The following is a 16,211-nucleotide window of genomic DNA, read 5'->3' on the forward strand; positions in this document are numbered from 1 at the left end:
TGGTCACAATACACTCCATACATTACGGGGTGCTGGCAGACTTAAGAAGGAATCCCATCCATTCTGAAGGAGCTCCAATGGCCCACTAATTTTCCTGAGAAAGATTTAAAGGCATACTTAATTCTTGAAACTAAAATTAATGAGATTTAAAATGCTTACCTCTGGCTAAATTGTGCACATAATATTTTAATAAAAAGTTAATCAGTAACTAAATATGCTGACCAGATGATTTTGAAGAAAAAGATATTTAAAAAAACCAAGGTAGCATTTTCATAGGCAGGTTCCTTTAAAGTTGCTTGCAGGTTGCACCTATTTTTTTTTTTTTTTAAAGACCTTGTCGCCACTAGGGGGGAAATGCTCAAAATAGAAGAGTGAATAAAAGACAGTTGAGAGATAAGTAAATTCATCACACTAAACATAAGGCTAGTGTTTGGGAAGTTGCGTAGTAGGCCAGGTTCAAGGTTCTGGCATTAATTTACAGGTCCCTTAACAACTTGGGTCAAGGATACCTCAGGGATCCCTTATATTCCTGCACAAACACTGATATCTTCAGGGGAATAACTGTTAGTGACTCAGATGCCCAGCTTCTATCCACAATGGCATGTATCCACAAGGACCCCTTCATTCAGTATTATGGGCCTAATTTTATGAAACTGCCTTCGAGTTGAAGTCAGACAAGCCTCCACCCTGTTGAACTTCCAGAGCCTACTGAATACATTTTTTTATTATTCCAGCAGATTTTCTCAATGAATTCTGATTTTATAGTTTTAGCTCATTTCTAGTCTTTGTCTTCTGTATACCACTGTGATTAAGTGGAAGGCTGAGCCGCATGAGAGACTTGGAAGCAGAAGCAGCAGCCTGAGTTTCCGAGTATGGCATGTTCTCGTGGGAAACAAAATTATTGATCATGAATGAAAACACAACTTGGAAAACCTCTCTGTACAAAATAATAAAGCTTATAGCGAAGATTAGTCTGCGAAAGGCACTCATTAAGGAATATAAGAGGGTATACCTAGTAAAGTGCATGGACACCTGGAAGAGACTGTTGAAAGTAAACACAGCTGCTGCTGCTAATTACCTGTGTGCACATAGGAGATGGATCCTTGAGTGATGTCATGTTGAGAGAACTTCTCCACCACAAAGCCATCCTTTTGAATAACCCCATGCTTTGGAGCCCTGGCAATCATATAGATGAGTCTGGAGTCTTCACTGTCAGCATCTGTTGCATAGAGGTATTCAGCTGTGATGAAGACTCGCTCTCCTTCCAGGCACTCTAGACTTGATCTTAAACCAGGTTGCAGCTCTGGTGGCTCATCATTTACTGGTATGATCTTGAATGAGGGAGAAAGAGGAGGCATAACACATGGCTGGAAGGAAGGCCAAGAGACTGTCTGAATGTCTTAAACCAGTGCCCTCAATTAGGATGGCATATCCAAAAATTCCATAGCTGTGTCTTGCAAAAACTGCAATCTGTCAGGTGCTTGCTTTTCCTAGATTAGTGCATCATTCATGTTGGCCAGCTGATCTACAACTGCTCTAGTTCTTTGATCAACATCAATATTTTATTCTGAAGAGTCAAGTCTCTTCCAGGCCAGTGGTAGCATGGATCCCCAACAAGCATTTTATTGGCCACTGTTTGTCACGGTAGTCACAGGCAGGGGGCACAATTCCCCATATTTGTACCTAGCGGGGAACTGAAGTTTGTCTTAAGCCAAAAGCTGAGGAAGAAGGAAAATAAACTGAGCTTGAATCCTGACTAGATGTAGGCACTCTGCTTCTTGTGCCTAAGAAACTGGCCTCTTGCCAGCTGGATGAGGTTGCAGGTATGCAGCTTAGGGGTGCTTCTGGGTCCAGCCCTGTCACTGGAGGTCCAGGTTGCCTTAGTGGCTAGAAACACCTTTGGCCAGCTGCAATCAGGAGAATTTGACCATTGTAGTTCAGGCATGGTTGACTTCAAGGAGGGATTACTGCAATGCACTCTATACGGGGCTTCCCTCGCACTTGATCCAGAAGATGGAATTGGCACAAAATGCTGCAGCACGGCCACTGACAGGAGTGAGACCCTGTCAGCATGTAACAGCCCTCCTCAGAGACCTGGACTCTTTGATCTGCGGAACTGGCACTGCTACAGGTGCCACCTAATACTCATTCCACACATTTAAGAAATCCATCTTTTACTGTGGCAGCACCTACACTTTGGGACTCCCTGCCTACAGACACCTTCAGCGTACGCTTCAGCATATGCTTACTTTAACCATCTTTTCAACCGTTTTCAACTGTCAGTGTACATGCGTCAGGCCTTGAGTATCCTCTCCTCCCCCGGTAGCCTCAGAGGCAAGAAGAACAAACAGTTTGTATTTCATGGTTTTTTATTCAGTCATCTAGTTGCAAGACAAAAGATCCATGTCTCCACGCATAGGAGACGTTGGCTACTCTGAGTCCCTCTTTTTCCATCCCCAACAACATCCTGAAACCCTACGGAAAGTGACAGGAGGCACATCCCTCCGCATTCTGTTCTTGAATGCGGAGGGACCCGCAAGCCCTTGGACTAGGAGGGTCTCCCAGACTCTACAGGGAGGTCTCTGCTGGCTGCTCTCTCACTTCTCTCTCTTCCTCAACTATCTCGCAACTAGGCATTTCCTCATTCAGCTGTACATCATCCCTGTCTCCCTCTCCTCCTGAAACTGCTGGAGACAAGCAGGGAGAAACTTCCCACCCCCCTCCTCTTCTGAGAGGAGCCGATCAGACTGAGGGCACATTTCCCATTCCTCCTGTTCAGTCCAGTCCCTGACAACATGTTTTATTTATGTGGATGTAAACCGCTTACAGGCGGTTCTTCTTCTTTTACAATCGAACAGTATACAAATTTGTTAAATAAATAAATCCACATGGTTAACGCATAGCATAACTCATGCTGGCCCGGGAACTGTCTATCTACCATGTAAACATATGTGTGATTTTTAGGGACCAGAATTCCACAAATAATAGACACAAATTATATTAAAATTGCCTCCCTACACACATAAGTGTACTCATGTCTGAAAGTATGGATGCCAATTTCAAGAAAATGCATCCTCATTGTGCATGATATGGATCCCCACTGAGACAAAAACCCCAAACATCTGGGATTCGGCATAGGGTGGGGCAGCATGCATTAGAGAAGCGTTCAGCTCATGACTCCCCATTGCAATGCAACTTCAGTCATTCCCTGTCCTCTCCTTTCTCCCCCCCCCCCCCTTATATATCTGGCAACAGTCCTGGTTTTAAATATGTAGGTCTACTGCAACCATAACTAAATTGGCCTTGACTTGGTAATCTAGAGGCATCATGAACCTATTTAATCCAGGCATAAAACCTAATCTAAATGGAGAACTTGGTGTGAATCTAAAGGGAAGATTAATGAAAGTTAAAAACCTACTTGGTGAAGCTGAATAAGTCAGTACGTGATTAATACCTTTCAATTATACGCTGGTAAAGTTCATTGCTGAGTTGGTTATTACCTGTACTCTCAGGGTTCCATCTGCAGTGTTTAATCCATCTGTTGCTGAAAATATTATTCTGTCTTCAAGGGTTTCTGAACTGTCGTGCTGATACCTTTTAAACACAATTACAGAGGAGTTGGGCATTCATTCATTAGAGGCTGGAACAAGCAAGCTGGGAAAGAACAAGGGCCATCAACTTCCATATTTACAGCTCATAGCCTTGACACACTTGGGTCTTGGCCACATCTCCACTTGAGAGAATCTGCTCGGCTCTAGCAGGATTCAGTGATGCTAAATGAGTTACATCAGCTGGCGATATGGGAATATGGCAATGACCACAATGCTTTTTTTTTCTTGGAGAGAAGTCAGAGATAAGGAACAGCTGTTGCCTTACTCTGACATGCATCTACATGGGAGCTATATAAACAAACCCAGGTAACAGGAAAGATTTGGGACATGGGAATCTGCTCTATACTGAGCCAGACCATTGATCCATTGTCTACAACAGGGGTGCGAATTTCTCCCCTGACTACCCCCCACAGATATCCCACCCCCAGGCCACATCTCCCCCCAGCTCTGCTTTTGCACCTGGCTGGCATTTGCCCTTCAACTCAGATCACAAGCGTGTGCAGAAGCCAACCTACTACACAGAGTTGACACGCATTGCTCTATTAAGTTTTGCATCTGCCCCCTCCCAGCATGTGGCCATCACCACCCCACCCCAGAGGTTGCCCAGAAGGGAATGGGGCTAGAAAAGAAAACCTTTTCTTGAAAAGGTTTCTTATGCCTGGTATGCTCTGGCTGACAGGGGCTTTCGGCATGCCAAGCAGATGTTCTGCCACCGAGTTACAGGACCTTTCCTTCTTTGATTTGATTACTGAGGACCAGAGTGGCAGCATTCAAACTATATTCTGGGCAGCCCTGAGATTCCTTCCTCAGTGGGAAGATCAGTCATGGCAGGTAAGCTTCCCTTTAAAAACCCTCTACATTTAAGCTAAGTTCTAAAACCAAAATGCTGCATTCCTTTTCTGACCAATGTGTTAGATCTTGGCATCCCATTCTGTCGCTTGAGGCAAAACAGGGACTGCCACCCTGCCCTGCCGCTGCTGAAGCATCCCTTACCTAGTTTGCACTGTGGTGGCATGACATGGCAAGGACGGCAGCAGATTCCATTGAGATCTCACTGGGAATTGGTACCAATGCTGGTGCTGCTTCTCTGCTGGTGCTGGGGTGGGTGGGGTGCCCAAGGAGATGCAGACTCATGGGCTTCCGCCACCCAAGACAGCTGCTTCACCCCGCCACATTGGTGGACCGACTCTGGGCTAGATCCTTATCTCCTCACCCATGCTGGGGCAAATTTCACAGGTGAGCAGCACCGCCCACCTGCCAATCACCTGACATCACCACAATGCCAGGTGATGCTGTGCTTTGAAGCCCCGACTGATAGAACATCAAAGAGCAGCACTGCACTGTTCGAAAGCCTTTTTTGTAAGCAATGTGGGGCAGTTTGAAAGCTCCCCTGCACTATAAACTTCAGAGCTTCAAGGAGCAGCACTGGGAGGGAGAAGAGGTTTCCATTGAAATTGCTGCTAAAATGGAGATTTTCCTTCATTTAACAGAGATTTCAATTGAAAATACTTCCCCGTCCAGGTGCAAAGGAGCCATCGGGAGCTCACTTTAAGCTCCCAATTGTTCCTCTGAAGGTCCACCCTTACCTGCCTCACAGATGACATCATGTATGTTATCATGTGAAGGTTGGTGTGTGTGGCTTGCCCAAAATGGCCTTGTAGATCAAATGGGGAGGCCTGGTGGGCCTAATTTGGCCCATGGACCATAATTTTCCCATCTCTGTTGTAATCCTTTAAAATCAACAGCTAAAAGAAGAGTGGATCATGTTACTGGCTCGAGCCATTATATACAATACATAAAAAGATTAAAATTACCGAACTTTGGAAGAGTGTAAATCCCAAAGGGTAAATTTATCCCCTTCTGACATAACAAGTCCATGTAGCTCAACGTGTCCATGTAAAGGCAATTTCTTCAATTCAATTTGGATATCACTGTTCTTAGTGTCCACGTCTGTTACCATTAGATGCTCTCCAGTGATGAATGCGCTAGTACCTTCCTCTATTTTCAGATGATTGGTGAAAATCTAAAACAGTCATAAGCTCACAAAATGCACTCAAGTACTTCAAGACACCGCATGCCAATATACATGGGATAAAATCACAATACAACTATAGAACAATGAGAATCTGGAGTCTGTAATATTAAGTCAGACTACTGGACCATCTAACCTGGTGCTGCTACAGCCTACTACAGCTGGCAGTCTCTCCAGAGACTTCAAGGACTTCTGAGTTATTTCTAGCCATTATATTATAAATCATTTTATAATCATGATGGGTTCTGGACTTCATCTCTTACACATGAAACCCTATGTTCCACTAATGAGCCTTCCCAAAAGACTGAAGTGTGCATAGCAATGTAAAGGCAACTATAGCTGGGGAAATGGTAAATGAAGCCACCCAAAAACTGCTGTGTGCTAGGCCTTTAGCTGGGATTCATGGTGAAGAACTCAAGATTACTCATTTCATCCTGAATTCAATCCTTACTAAGGATGGATGGAACTGTCAATTTGGTTTGTCTCAATTTTTCCAACTGTAAGCTCAGTTCACTGTACTTCTGCATGAGTGTGCTTTTTTAAAAAAAAGTCCTCAAAAAGTCAACATTTTAGAGTGCATTTCTCATAATATACACACAATTCCCACTATCCAAATGCTTGTTATATGAAAATTCACTTATCCAAACAAGACGAAGTAGTACCCAAACCATGCACCACAGATTCAGATTCAGCCAGACCTGCATGTAGTACTGTAAATAAGCAGTCTTCAACAAACCTTACTTGTTTCAGTGTTACTAGTCCATAGCAGCCATTTTGTCAGAAATATAACATTATCTCCTCCTTTGTTTGCCTTTTGCGAGGTTTCATAGGGTTTTACTGGGTTTCCCCTTGTTTTATCATCGTTTGGGGTCAAAATTCCATGTTTGGAAATGCATTATAAATTCTCCCATAGGAATCAATAGAAAGTGTTGATTCGTTATGTGAACACTTGCCTGACAGATGATTTCTTAAGAACACATTGTGAGTGAATAGCAAGACTTGTATGCTCTTTTGCCTAATATACACATTGCAGGCAATTTTCCTAATATACTACATTTTTGTGTGTTATATTAACTGATATGTATTTTTAAGGGCACTTTCTACACATTTTTCAGTTGAAGAACTGGATTGCAAAATTCAGAAATCTGTACATTTCAAAAGATAGCTGTGTTTGGGTTCCTGTATTGCCTTAGGAAGTGGAAATTAGCTAGGTTCATATTAAAATGTGAACCAACGTGAATTTCTCTCCCCTCCATAATCTTTACCTTATGCTAAACCCACTTCTCAGGCTTCTAGAAAACTTAGGAAGGATTGTGTAACTGCCTAACAAGTATTCTTCGAGCTGGCTTATAGTTTGTGTCCAAAAAGCTATGAGTCCATTTCTTGGAACTTTACAGCGTTTCCCAAAAGCCAGCTGGCAAGTCTAACCATTACCTTCAGAATGTAGCTGGAAAACCTGTGCTAAAAAGGATGCTAGCTCTCTCAGGAGGACAATCCTTTAAGGAAAGGCATTTAACACTGGCAGGTGAGCCATAATATGTCTGACCTTGAGTCATTAATCAAACAGCAGGTAGGAGAAAACCATTTAAGATGCACTTGTTTTTGTCGTGCTGCTCATGGAATGCTGTTCTTACAGAGCAATCTCATATACTGATAATTTAAAATACAGAGCTGCCCGTCTTCCTCTTGGCCTCCAACTCAGAAGGATAGAACATTTTCCTAGTTTGTTTTACTCGTTACAGAAGATTTGGTATCTTTCAGTCCTTATATTATTGTCTCCTAACAGGTACCGAGGCAACTAGAAAGCAAAAGAAAGCCATGGGCTACCCAGTGATGCTCAAGGAAGACTGTGTGGAAAGGTGCTTTCTCTTTAAAAAAAGGGAAAGATTGCTACCTCCCAGGAATTAAGAAAAAAAAGAAAATAAGCAGAGACACTAGATACGTAGGTCCAGTTATCTTGAATTCAGAACTGAAGCTGCTTTAAGTTCTGTCCTAAAACTCCAGCAAAGAAGCTTTTCTATTTCATATGAAATGCTCTCTTCCCGTGTGGTGGTTTTTAAAGTCTAGAAGCTTATGGATTTGTGGAAATAAGCTAACCTACATAACGAGCAATTATTGTGACTGAAGCCGAAAAGGGCACAGTTAGAAGGATGACTTTGAGAAAACCAGCTCACAGAATGGCTTCAGAGGTACTTAAAGCATTTTATAGGGTTTGTTGTGGTGGTGAGTTTATATATATATAAAGCACCAGCCTGAAGATATATAAAGCACCAGCTTTATATAAAGCACCAGCCTGAAGATGACGAGTGAGACCTCGTCGAAACGTCGCCTAGACACCCCAACTTTTACACGGGAAGACACCCGAGGACACCAAAACCTGCATTCCTGTACCCGTGAAAATCTACGAAAGCAAATATCTCACCTCTACGGGGAGGAAACCTTCCAGCTGACAAGAACCTACGAGAAACTAGAAATCCGAAGAGCCACCATCTTATGTGATCTCTTGTTCCTACGCTACTGCCGAGACAACAACTTAATTCCCACATGCTTCCAACTTAAATTCCACTCTAAAACCCCAGCTACCGAAAGGATCCTGAAACGAACTGAACTATCTCTAATCAGAAACGAACTACACAAGAAAAGATACCTACTAAACCAAACCAACAAAGATCTACTCACTCTTCACCTCAAACTCTGTAACAAAATCCACCCTGCACTCTGGGACAAATGCAAACAACTAGCCGTCTGGAGAGCTGAAACGGAGACCTCACACAAGACAGACACACACACCAACAAACTCCACAAACTAGAGAAACGCCAGAAGCCCAGCCACCCTCCACAACAACCCATGAAACAAACAGTACATAACATATCAGACAGGATCCTCACCTCAACTGAAACCAAAGTACTCTCCAAAGGTTTCAACTTTGCAGTCGCCCCGAGACGCATCCCCACGGAAAACATCATATGCGGAGTCGAAGCTAGCCTAACCAAAATCAATCCAGATGAAGCCAATAAAATCAGACTTGAAGTCACCAACATCCTCTGCTCCAGCAAACCACCCAGAAGCAATTTACACAAAGAAGAACAGAAAGCACTCACCAACCTGAGGAAAGACAACAACATAATCATTCTCCCAGCAGACAAAGGTAATGCCACTGTTGTGATGAACACATCGGACTACCAAGCAAAACTATCAAATCTACTCCAAGACCCTACCTACCAACCTATAAAAACAGATCCCACCACCTATCTGGAAAAAACCACCAAATCCAAAATAAAAGCCTCTCCTATCAGTGAAGAAATCCAGCTAAGAATCATCCCCAGAGAAAAATCATCCAGATGCCCCAAACTCTACGGCCTCCCCAAGATACACAAAGAAGGAACACCACTCAGACCAATAGTCAGCTCCATAGGCTCACCTCTACAAAATCTCGCTAAATTTCTCGCCAAGCAACTTCAGCCCTATGCAGAATCCATCTCTTCACACGTTCCAAACTCCTTCCAGTTCATAGAAACAATAAAGAAGCAAAACCTACAACCCAATGACCTACTTGTGAGCTTCGATGTTGTATCTCTCTTCACACAAGTGCCCATTAATGAAGCCTTGACAGCCATTCAAAACAAATACAATCCCCCCGAATACATCTTGGACCTGACCAACCACTGCCTAACCAACACGTACTTCATCCACAATGGACAAAGATACAAACAGATAGAAGGAGCACCTATGGGATCACCCCTCTCACCGGTCATCGCTAACCTGTACATGGAACACTTTGAAACCAATGCTTTAGACAAGTCAGAACACAAACCCAAACTTTGGCTCAGATATGTTGACGACACCTTTGTAATTTGGCCACACGGGAAGGAAAAACTGGATAGCTTCCTCACACATCTCAACAGCCTACACCCCAAAATACAATTCACTATGGAAATAGAAGCCAACAACCAACTTCCCTTCCTTGACGTCCTAATCTACAAAAAACCTGATGGCTCCCTAGGACACACTATCTACCGGAAAAAAACACACACCAACCGCTACTTACATGCACAATCACACCACCACCCTGCACAAATAAACTCCGTAGCCAAGACTCTCATCTCCAGAACCAAACGCTTGGCTGACGAAGACCACTTGACAACTGAGTTACAGAATCTCTCAAATGTGTTAATTGCCAATGGATACCAGCAAAACAGGGTTACGAAGCTAATCCAAAAAGAAACACCCCCCAAAAACCAAGACACAGAAGAAAACAATGGCACAGCCCTCCTTCCTTATATCAAGGGCACTACAGATAAAATTAGCAAAATCCTCCATAAACACAATATCAAAACAGCCTTTTGCACCAACCAAAAAATAGCCAATATCCTCAGAAACCCCAAGGATAAAATTCAGTTGGAAAACCAAGGGGTCTATGAAATACCCTGTAAAGTCTGCCCAGCCACGTACATTGGACAAACAAACAGACGAATAAATGCACGTATCGCAGAACACAAGAATGCCGTCAAAAAAGAAGAAAAAACTTCCTCTCTTTTCCAACACATGAAAGAAACAGGACACGAAATTAATTTTGCAGATTCCAAATTGCTCTTTAACATGGAACATCACCACAAGAGAATAATCATGGAAGCCATCGAGATAGAGAAACACCCTCACAACATGAACAAGCGTGACGACACATCCCGCTTGCCAGACATCTGGAAATTAGCCCTCCCCACAAAATCTGACACCAGATCCAGAGGCACACAGAACGCCATCACCAATCAACCACACCAGACCCAAACCCAGACCCTCTCCACAGATAAATTACAGACACCATCCAGTAGCCAAACCAGGGTGGCACCTCCGGATGCTGCACCCCCCTGCAATCCCTACACAGATCTGGCTGGCACAGGCCACAAAACCACAGCTCGCCCTTATACACGAAGCCAAGCCAGAGCACAACCAAGTGCAGTACAGCCATCTTCTCAGAAAAACTCTTCACAAAGTTCAAGAGTTCAAGACACGAAGGCTTTAGCAACTAATCCACACCTAATGACCCACCCAAGTGGGATTCAGGAAATCACTCAAGAAATCACTCAAGATATCCCTCAAGTAATTAAGGAACAAAAGAAGAAAAGGCACACTAACCTGGGAACCTCCTCTCTGCCCAGAACATTGGAGGCTATACACCACACCTCCTCAACAGTATTTATAGGAACTCAAACACTGAGATCCTGCTCTGTTCCAGTAACAAGAAGCCGAAAGCACCAGCCTGAAGATGACGAGTGAGACCTCGTCGAAACGTCGCCTAGACACCCCAACTTTTACACGGGAAGACACCCGAGGACACCAAAACCTGCATTCCTGTACCCGTGAAAATCTACGAAAGCAAATATCTCACCTCTACGGGGAGGAAACCTTCCAGCTGACAAGAACCTACGAGAAACTAGAAATCCGAAGAGCCACCATCTTATGTGATCTCTTGTTCCTACGCTACTGCCGAGACAACAACTTAATTCCCACATGCTTCCAACTTAAATTCCACTCTAAAACCCCAGCTACCGAAAGGATCCTGAAACGAACTGAACTATCTCTAATCAGAAACGAACTACACAAGAAAAGATACCTACTAAACCAAACCAACAAAGATCTACTCACTCTTCACCTCAAACTCTGTAACAAAATCCACCCTGCACTCTGGGACAAATGCAAACAACTAGCCGTCTGGAGAGCTGAAACGGAGACCTCACACAAGACAGACACACACACCAACAAACTCCACAAACTAGAGAAACGCCAGAAGCCCAGCCACCCTCCACAACAACCCATGAAACAAACAGTACATAACATATCAGACAGGATCCTCACCTCAACTGAAACCAAAGTACTCTCCAAAGGTTTCAACTTTGCAGTCGCCCCGAGACGCATCCCCACGGAAAACATCATATGCGGAGTCGAAGCTAGCCTAACCAAAATCAATCCAGATGAAGCCAATAAAATCAGACTTGAAGTCACCAACATCCTCTGCTCCAGCAAACCACCCAGAAGCAATTTACACAAAGAAGAACAGAAAGCACTCACCAACCTGAGGAAAGACAACAACATAATCATTCTCCCAGCAGACAAAGGTAATGCCACTGTTGTGATGAACACATCGGACTACCAAGCAAAACTATCAAATCTACTCCAAGACCCTACCTACCAACCTATAAAAACAGATCCCACCACCTATCTGGAAAAAACCACCAAATCCAAAATAAAAGCCTCTCCTATCAGTGAAGAAATCCAGCTAAGAATCATCCCCAGAGAAAAATCATCCAGATGCCCCAAACTCTACGGCCTCCCCAAGATACACAAAGAAGGAACACCACTCAGACCAATAGTCAGCTCCATAGGCTCACCTCTACAAAATCTCGCTAAATTTCTCGCCAAGCAACTTCAGCCCTATGCAGAATCCATCTCTTCACACGTTCCAAACTCCTTCCAGTTCATAGAAACAATAAAGAAGCAAAACCTACAACCCAATGACCTACTTGTGAGCTTCGATGTTGTATCTCTCTTCACACAAGTGCCCATTAATGAAGCCTTGACAGCCATTCAAAACAAATACAATCCCCCCGAATACATCTTGGACCTGACCAACCACTGCCTAACCAACACGTACTTCATCCACAATGGACAAAGATACAAACAGATAGAAGGAGCACCTATGGGATCACCCCTCTCACCGGTCATCGCTAACCTGTACATGGAACACTTTGAAACCAATGCTTTAGACAAGTCAGAACACAAACCCAAACTTTGGCTCAGATATGTTGACGACACCTTTGTAATTTGGCCACACGGGAAGGAAAAACTGGATAGCTTCCTCACACATCTCAACAGCCTACACCCCAAAATACAATTCACTATGGAAATAGAAGCCAACAACCAACTTCCCTTCCTTGACGTCCTAATCTACAAAAAACCTGATGGCTCCCTAGGACACACTATCTACCGGAAAAAAACACACACCAACCGCTACTTACATGCACAATCACACCACCACCCTGCACAAATAAACTCCGTAGCCAAGACTCTCATCTCCAGAACCAAACGCTTGGCTGACGAAGACCACTTGACAACTGAGTTACAGAATCTCTCAAATGTGTTAATTGCCAATGGATACCAGCAAAACAGGGTTACGAAGCTAATCCAAAAAGAAACACCCCCCAAAAACCAAGACACAGAAGAAAACAATGGCACAGCCCTCCTTCCTTATATCAAGGGCACTACAGATAAAATTAGCAAAATCCTCCATAAACACAATATCAAAACAGCCTTTTGCACCAACCAAAAAATAGCCAATATCCTCAGAAACCCCAAGGATAAAATTCAGTTGGAAAACCAAGGGGTCTATGAAATACCCTGTAAAGTCTGCCCAGCCACGTACATTGGACAAACAAACAGACGAATAAATGCACGTATCGCAGAACACAAGAATGCCGTCAAAAAAGAAGAAAAAACTTCCTCTCTTTTCCAACACATGAAAGAAACAGGACACGAAATTAATTTTGCAGATTCCAAATTGCTCTTTAACATGGAACATCACCACAAGAGAATAATCATGGAAGCCATCGAGATAGAGAAACACCCTCACAACATGAACAAGCGTGACGACACATCCCGCTTGCCAGACATCTGGAAATTAGCCCTCCCCACAAAATCTGACACCAGATCCAGAGGCACACAGAACGCCATCACCAATCAACCACACCAGACCCAAACCCAGACCCTCTCCACAGATAAATTACAGACACCATCCAGTAGCCAAACCAGGGTGGCACCTCCGGATGCTGCACCCCCCTGCAATCCCTACACAGATCTGGCTGGCACAGGCCACAAAACCACAGCTCGCCCTTATACACGAAGCCAAGCCAGAGCACAACCAAGTGCAGTACAGCCATCTTCTCAGAAAAACTCTTCACAAAGTTCAAGAGTTCAAGACACGAAGGCTTTAGCAACTAATCCACACCTAATGACCCACCCAAGTGGGATTCAGGAAATCACTCAAGAAATCACTCAAGATATCCCTCAAGTAATTAAGGAACAAAAGAAGAAAAGGCACACTAACCTGGGAACCTCCTCTCTGCCCAGAACATTGGAGGCTATACACCACACCTCCTCAACAGTATTTATAGGAACTCAAACACTGAGATCCTGCTCTGTTCCAGTAACAAGAAGCCGAAAGCACCAGCCTGAAGATGACGAGTGAGACCTCGTCGAAACGTCGCCTAGACACCCCAACTTTTACACGGGAAGACACCCGAGGACACCAAAACCTGCATTCCTGTACCCGTGAAAATCTACGAAAGCAAATATATATATATATATATATATATGAGCAGGGGGAAGGGGGAGGAGAAAAGGAGGAAAGTTGAACACACCGTTTTCCATTTGAACGAACCCTTAAGTATTATTTGGGGAATAGAGTAAATAATTTAACACTATAAATCTTTCCACTTCCTACAGCTGCCTGAAGAAATCACAACACATAACCCAATGAACTCTGCCTCTTGCTCTGTTTATGTATTTCCAAATGAAATATTTCTGAATAGGGAAAGCAAATAATGCAGTGATAGTACCAGGAGAGCAGGGTGACCAAGGAATGAGCGTGGGGCAAGTACTCTGCACAATCTGTGTATGATTGTTTGTTGCTGTTGTTGTCTTTAACAATTTGAACTTGGAATTACATTGGCTTCTGCATGGATGGCAATCTTTGGTCTCACAGTTATCAGAAATAATAGATTGTTGTTGTTGTTTTAAATTGTTTTAAATAGTTTTTAAATTGTTGTTTTAAATAGTTTAAGTGTATCCTTGTAGCAGATCTGCAAAGTTTCTAATACCACGACCATTAGGAAATTTGAAGTCTGCCATCCAAACAAAAATAATCTGAAGGATCAAGAACAGAGAAGCCTCTTGTTCTTTTAGTTCTATGAAAGGAGTTTTTTAAAGGGAGGGGAAAGGCCCTGTTTTATTAGGGTTCAGGTCAAAGTTGTTCAGCTTTTTTTAGGGAGGGGGAAAACCCCATTTTTGCATTATTTTGGGGTCAAAGAGAAACAGCAACTCACCGAAGGATCGCTGGGGTGGGGAGCGGGACAGCCTCGGTTTGTAAACTCTGTTTTCCATTCTCAAACAATGGAGGGCAGGGCGAGGGGCCAGGGCTGCAAGGGGGGCAGTGATCAACCGCAATTGACCAAAACCTTGCAGGGATCGACCAGTAGATCATGATCGACCTGTTGGACATCCCTGCTCTACAACACGGATGGGAAATTTGTGTTCCTCAAGATATTCCAGGTCTACAACTCCCATTATCCCTGACCATCAGTCCTGCTGGCTGAGGCTGATGGCAGTTGGACTATAACAAACGCAGGAGAGTCACAGGTTCCCTACCTCTGCTTTACAAGCTTAATAATCATTAAGATGGCATCACAGGCAAGCAGTTAATTAAGATTCTTGATAAATACCTCAGGTGCTTCATCATCCACAGGCATCACTGTGATGTTAAAGAGGAGACCAGTCATCACTCCTTCCTGCTGGTCACTGACAGAGAATTCAAACTGTACAAACAATGGGTCAGGGCCCATCTCCATCAATGGGGGCATGTATGCCACTTTCATATGCGTTATGGCATGCTGGTTGTAGGAAATGGAAGTGATTGCATTGCGTGAGTCTCATAAATTTAATTCTCCACTTTGCAGCTACTGCAACCACCCAATTCATTTTGTCTTTTAATCATATATCACTCCCTTAGTGCATAAGCTGAGAGATGTCATCAACAGCATGTTAAACAATGCAGCAGTAAATTAGGTTCCATAGCGTATCAAAACCGGATTCCCTGGTGATTTTCAGTTGTTTTCCAGGGCTGATAGGACTTGGAGTCCAGCAACACCTCCAGATACTCCCCTTCTACTTTAGTTACACAGACCCACTGTGAGGTGAGTAGTCTTATCATGTTCTAGGTTTGGGAAGTAGAATTCTTTAATTTTCCCTGTAGTGGTGATGATCAATGATCTAAGCAAAGTTGGGACATGATGAGTTCAGAGTCCAACCCTAAAACTTCTAGGCTAAACCTCTCTGAAGTTTGGACTCAGCTCATTGGTTTGGCCTTGGGCCCAGCTATCCTGTCCTGCTTCCTAAAGGGAGAGGGCTGCTGTAACCTACTGCTACATCGTAGTTCCCAAGAAGGTCTGCATCCTCATTACATTTCTGAAGAATCATTGTACCCAGGACACTTTGCCAAGCACGCTCTGTATAACTGTGGCCATTGGGGTCTTTGAGAATGACAGATCGCAAGGGACTTGAAGCAATCTTTCTGTTGTTGCAAGACAACAGTTATTGTTAGGTCCACTTACCTGTGTGAAAGATGACAGGAAAGGAATAGAAGAATTTTTCACAACATTTTTCATGCTGTCTGTGAAAATAAGCTTTCCTGCATCATACACCCTATAGAACAGGAGGGAAGGGGGAGAATTACAAATTTTAATATATATTTAAAAGTGTAGACATGTCTAAAATTGACACGGACTGCAACAGCATCTTA

General features: G+C 43.5%; 1 protein-coding gene across 1 annotated transcript in view; it reads right to left on the reverse strand.

Moving 5' to 3' along the window:
• LOC310680879 (FRAS1-related extracellular matrix protein 1-like) overlaps positions 1 to 16,211 on the reverse strand; it is a 121,126-nt gene that overhangs the window by 84,001 nt on the left and 20,914 nt on the right. The window contains exons 13-17 of the mRNA XM_083447949.1: positions 16,024 to 16,114; positions 15,136 to 15,303; positions 5,426 to 5,634; positions 3,501 to 3,594; positions 1,079 to 1,331 (exon numbers count right to left, since the gene is read on the reverse strand). Coding sequence (XP_083304075.1) covers positions 1,079 to 1,331; positions 3,501 to 3,594; positions 5,426 to 5,634; positions 15,136 to 15,303; positions 16,024 to 16,114 — 815 coding nt within the window. The remainder of the gene's footprint in view (positions 1 to 1,078; positions 1,332 to 3,500; positions 3,595 to 5,425; positions 5,635 to 15,135; positions 15,304 to 16,023; positions 16,115 to 16,211) is intronic.

This window comes from Podarcis tiliguerta (genome assembly GCF_965153285.1).
Source record: "Podarcis tiliguerta genome assembly, chromosome: 6".
Lineage (NCBI taxonomy): Eukaryota > Metazoa > Chordata > Lepidosauria > Squamata > Lacertidae > Podarcis > Podarcis tiliguerta.